At 36.5% G+C, this 3,785-nt stretch overlaps 1 protein-coding gene across 1 annotated transcript; it reads right to left on the reverse strand.

The window, feature by feature from the left end:
- Positions 1–1,903: 1,903 nt before the first annotated feature.
- On the reverse strand, positions 1,904–3,373 carry LOC132170978 (homeobox-leucine zipper protein HAT22). The gene is made up of 3 exons (XM_059582152.1): positions 2,804–3,373; positions 2,612–2,691; positions 1,904–2,492 (listed from the first exon to the last, which is right to left on the reverse strand). The coding sequence occupies exons 1-3, from the start codon at positions 3,248–3,250 to the stop codon at positions 2,210–2,212; spliced, it is 810 nt and encodes a 269-aa protein (XP_059438135.1). The 5' UTR covers positions 3,251–3,373; the 3' UTR covers positions 1,904–2,209.
- Positions 3,374–3,785: the final 412 nt, after the last annotated feature.

Here is a 3,785-nt window from a genome sequence, read left to right on the forward strand (position 1 = left end):
ACTCGTATCGGTCCTGTACAAATCGGGCTACCTATAATTAGCACAAGTGCAGACATTTCTATCAATATATATTATCTCTTTTTCTCCTTTAAAAAATAAAAGATTAAAATTATATTTGGATGGTTAAAAAATATATTATAATGTTTTTTTTTTTTAAATGATACCTAAGCTGAATCTAACCGTTTATACAACGATAAATGGCTAAAGTCTTGATCAACTAGGTCCTATTATGTGGCCTCGAAAACCAGCTGGGTTGCTTTCAAGCATGAGAGACATAAACAATATATATTAAACTAAATGATGAATAATCAATTGGAAATAATCATATATATCCAAATGTGTATGAAAGATCGACAGGCCGACAAAGTAGCCAACGTAAGACATGTGTCTTTTGTTTTCTTTTTTAAAACATAATTACGTGTGCGCCCACGTAAAGCGAATCTATAGTCATGAAAAGAGGAGATTAAAACAATCAAATCTTTTTTCTAAAGCAACTTTGATACTTCTTCTACACGTTCTTTAAAGGAAAAGGGTTGGCCAAAGACAAGAAACATTTTCTCTTTTATTAGCAAAAGAAGTAGGAAGAGAATTGGAAAACCACATAGCTTTCGCACTTTCAGGGTTAAAAAAAATAAAATATATATATATATATATATATATATATATATATATATTATTAGTATTCCGGATTGGAATTCAAAAGAGTTGAAGAGTTCATATCATAATGATGGCGATGGAAAAATGATGATGAAAGTGATGATGAGTAAGGGTTTTCCAGGAAAGTGCCCTCTTTTCCAGGAAAGTCCCTCTCATTATTTCTTGGTCCACACCAGTATGAGTAATGTGTGGACTATTATAGCAGTTCCTCATCATTCATGCATAGGATATAGCCCGCACTAATCATGATGGCGTGCCTCCAACGAATACATGCCACTTTCCAAGCCCCCTTCATCTCGACCGTCCATTTGACTCATTTCATTTCTGCCATTATTATCTGATGGAATATCTAGCTTTTAGGATGGATATTACGAATTTTAATCAAAAGCCAGGGTGGGCCTTTGGGCCCCCATTATAGCATGGTCTGACCTTCATGAAAAATCCCGTACTAAGATATTGTTGAGGAAATTATTTTTTTTTTTTAAAAAAAATAATAATATATATATATATATTTTTTTTAAAAAAAAGGAAAAGGTAAAGGGCCTAAGTGCCTAAGGGAGGGCCATTGGGACATCACGTGGGGTGTGACCCACCAGTCCCCTTAAAGGGAGAGCATCTCACGAGACCATAACACAAATCTTTTTTTTTTTCTTTTCTTTTAATCTAATTTTTATACCTCTCCCCAAGTGAATCAAATCATCCATTCCTTTCTTTCTCTACACGCCTCTGACCACTCATTTCATAGACCATGACTCTTTCTCTTTCTCTCTCTCTCTCTCTCTCTACACGTGAGCTAACCTCCCTCCCCACAACTATAACCTGCCCTTTAACTTAATCATAACCTCCGACTGATTTATCACACTATCATTTCTTTCATTTCATGACACTAAAAAAGCATCATGCATGGAAGTGGTGTGACTAATTAGCAATTACCATTAAAAAAAAAAAAAGAAGCTTAATTTATTAATAGATTTGGGGCATATGATGAGTTAAGACTTTTCAAATAATATTTAATTGGATTTGGGGCCAGATCAATTTAGGTTAAATATTGATTTCTTCAACATTAAGAAAGAGAAATTAGAGTAGTACTGCTCCATGTGCCAAACATTCATGCAAAATCCTTCATTTAAATCATCCTTATCTTTCCAAGGTTTAATTATATGCAAAATTATCCTTTTGAGTCCCAGAAGCAGAATAAGGATATCCCAAAAATAGAATTGAATAACGCAGGAAGTTGCACCTCATGTTCACCATATATCCATCGTATACAACAATCAAACTGACCAAAAACGTCAAGGAAAAAGAACAGAGCCATAAATAATAGCTATCCCTTCATAGACGTAAAAGTTTAACGATTTACAAGCATACATATATATAGAGAGAGAGATATGAAGTAAAAAAAAAAAAAAAAAAAGGAAAAAAAGAAAGGTAAATTGATTAGTAATACTATTTTTTTTTTCTACAGCTTAATTACACTAATCTTTCACTGCAAGCCCTTGACCAAAAAAAATATAGGGGTTACGGAGATGTATATTTCTCTAATCCTAACACCCTAACAAGCTGCAGAAGGATGATTGGTGAAGGGGTTGTAGAAGTGAGGCTTGGGAGCCATCGAAAAGGGGCTCTTGGAAGCGCTTTCGCCGACACCGCCAATCCTTTCACACGACGGGCACATCGTGAGAGTCGCCGCCGGCATGTGCATGTACAAAGGTTGTGCTAGTTTCAGCGCCTTCAGCTCCTGTAGCTCTTTCTGTAGCCGCCGATTTTCATCTGTCAGTGTTTCGCAGCACTTCTTCAGGAACTCACAATCCACCTCGGTTTGCTTAAGCTTTGTCCTGCAAATTAAACAAACAAACAACATCTCATTAATTCATTGAACCTTAATTTTCTATCAAAAAACATATAATCATCTGGGTTTTTGTTTTTGACTAGAATTAAGGATGATGATATATACCTTGCTCTTCTGTTCTGGAACCAAACTTCAACCTGTCGAGGCCGTAGATTTAGCTGCCTTGCCAAAGCTTGCTTTTGCTTCTGTAAACAAAAAACAATTTCAGTTAGAAACAACACATCCATCAAACAATAATAATCCTCAAGAAAAAGTTATTATCAGAGAGAGAGAGAGAGAGAGAGAGAGATTAATTACAGGGTTGAGAGTGCTATGTTGTTTGAAGCTTTCCTCCAAAAGAGCAGACTGGTCCTTGGTGAGCCGGAGCTTCTTTCTTGCATTAGGACCATCTTCATCTTCATCGCTGACTCTTGAAGAGACTCTCTCAACCTCAACCTCAACCTCATCGCTGCTAAGGTCTCTCTCCCTCTTAACACGACCGCTGGAGAAGGATGAAACAGCGCTGTGAGGGGAAGCCTGCCGATAAAAGTCAACCGAATCCTCACACCCTTTGTTCACATCGATCTTTCTGCTGGGCGGGGCTTGTTGGTGGAAACTATCGCCGGCGGCAAGACCTAACGTTAGAGACGGCTCAAAATTGGAGCACGGCTTCTTTGCTGCCTTGGATGCTGCTGTACTTTCTTGCGCTGTCGTGAGACCTAAACCTAGAACAAGACCGGTGTTACAAACATCATCAAAACCCATTTGGGAGAGAAGACAATAATCCTGTGTGTTATGCGAAATGGGGAGGAGATAATATGGTTGAAAGTTATGGGAGCAAAAGGGTTATAAGAAGGGGAAAGAGAATGAAGGGGACTCTTTGTGGGGGCGTTGGGTGGGGGGGGGGGGTGGCTATGATTATTAATCAAAGGTGAGAATGAGTATAGAAACGAATCTCGTCACTGCGAAATTATGAAAGTCCCCCCATCTCTCTTACATAGGTTGACCATTTGAACCCCACTACTGTTATCACCACTATAATAACAAATAACAAAAAGAAAATATAAAATTTCATCGACTCATATAATTTGTTTTATCATTCTAAAATAAATAATTAATTTCAACTTTCCTTAAAGACTTAACATCTATTAATGTTTTTTTTTTTATAAATTACTTACTCTCTCTCTCTCTCTCTCTCTCTCTCTATATATATATATATATGCACAAATAATTAGGATTTCTTACAATTTCTTATTTGAAATTTTAAAATTAATTATGTGAATTTTTATACTGTTTCTTA

The sequence above is a fragment of the Corylus avellana genome, chromosome ca2 (assembly GCF_901000735.1).
Source record: "Corylus avellana chromosome ca2, CavTom2PMs-1.0".
NCBI lineage: Eukaryota > Viridiplantae > Streptophyta > Magnoliopsida > Fagales > Betulaceae > Corylus > Corylus avellana.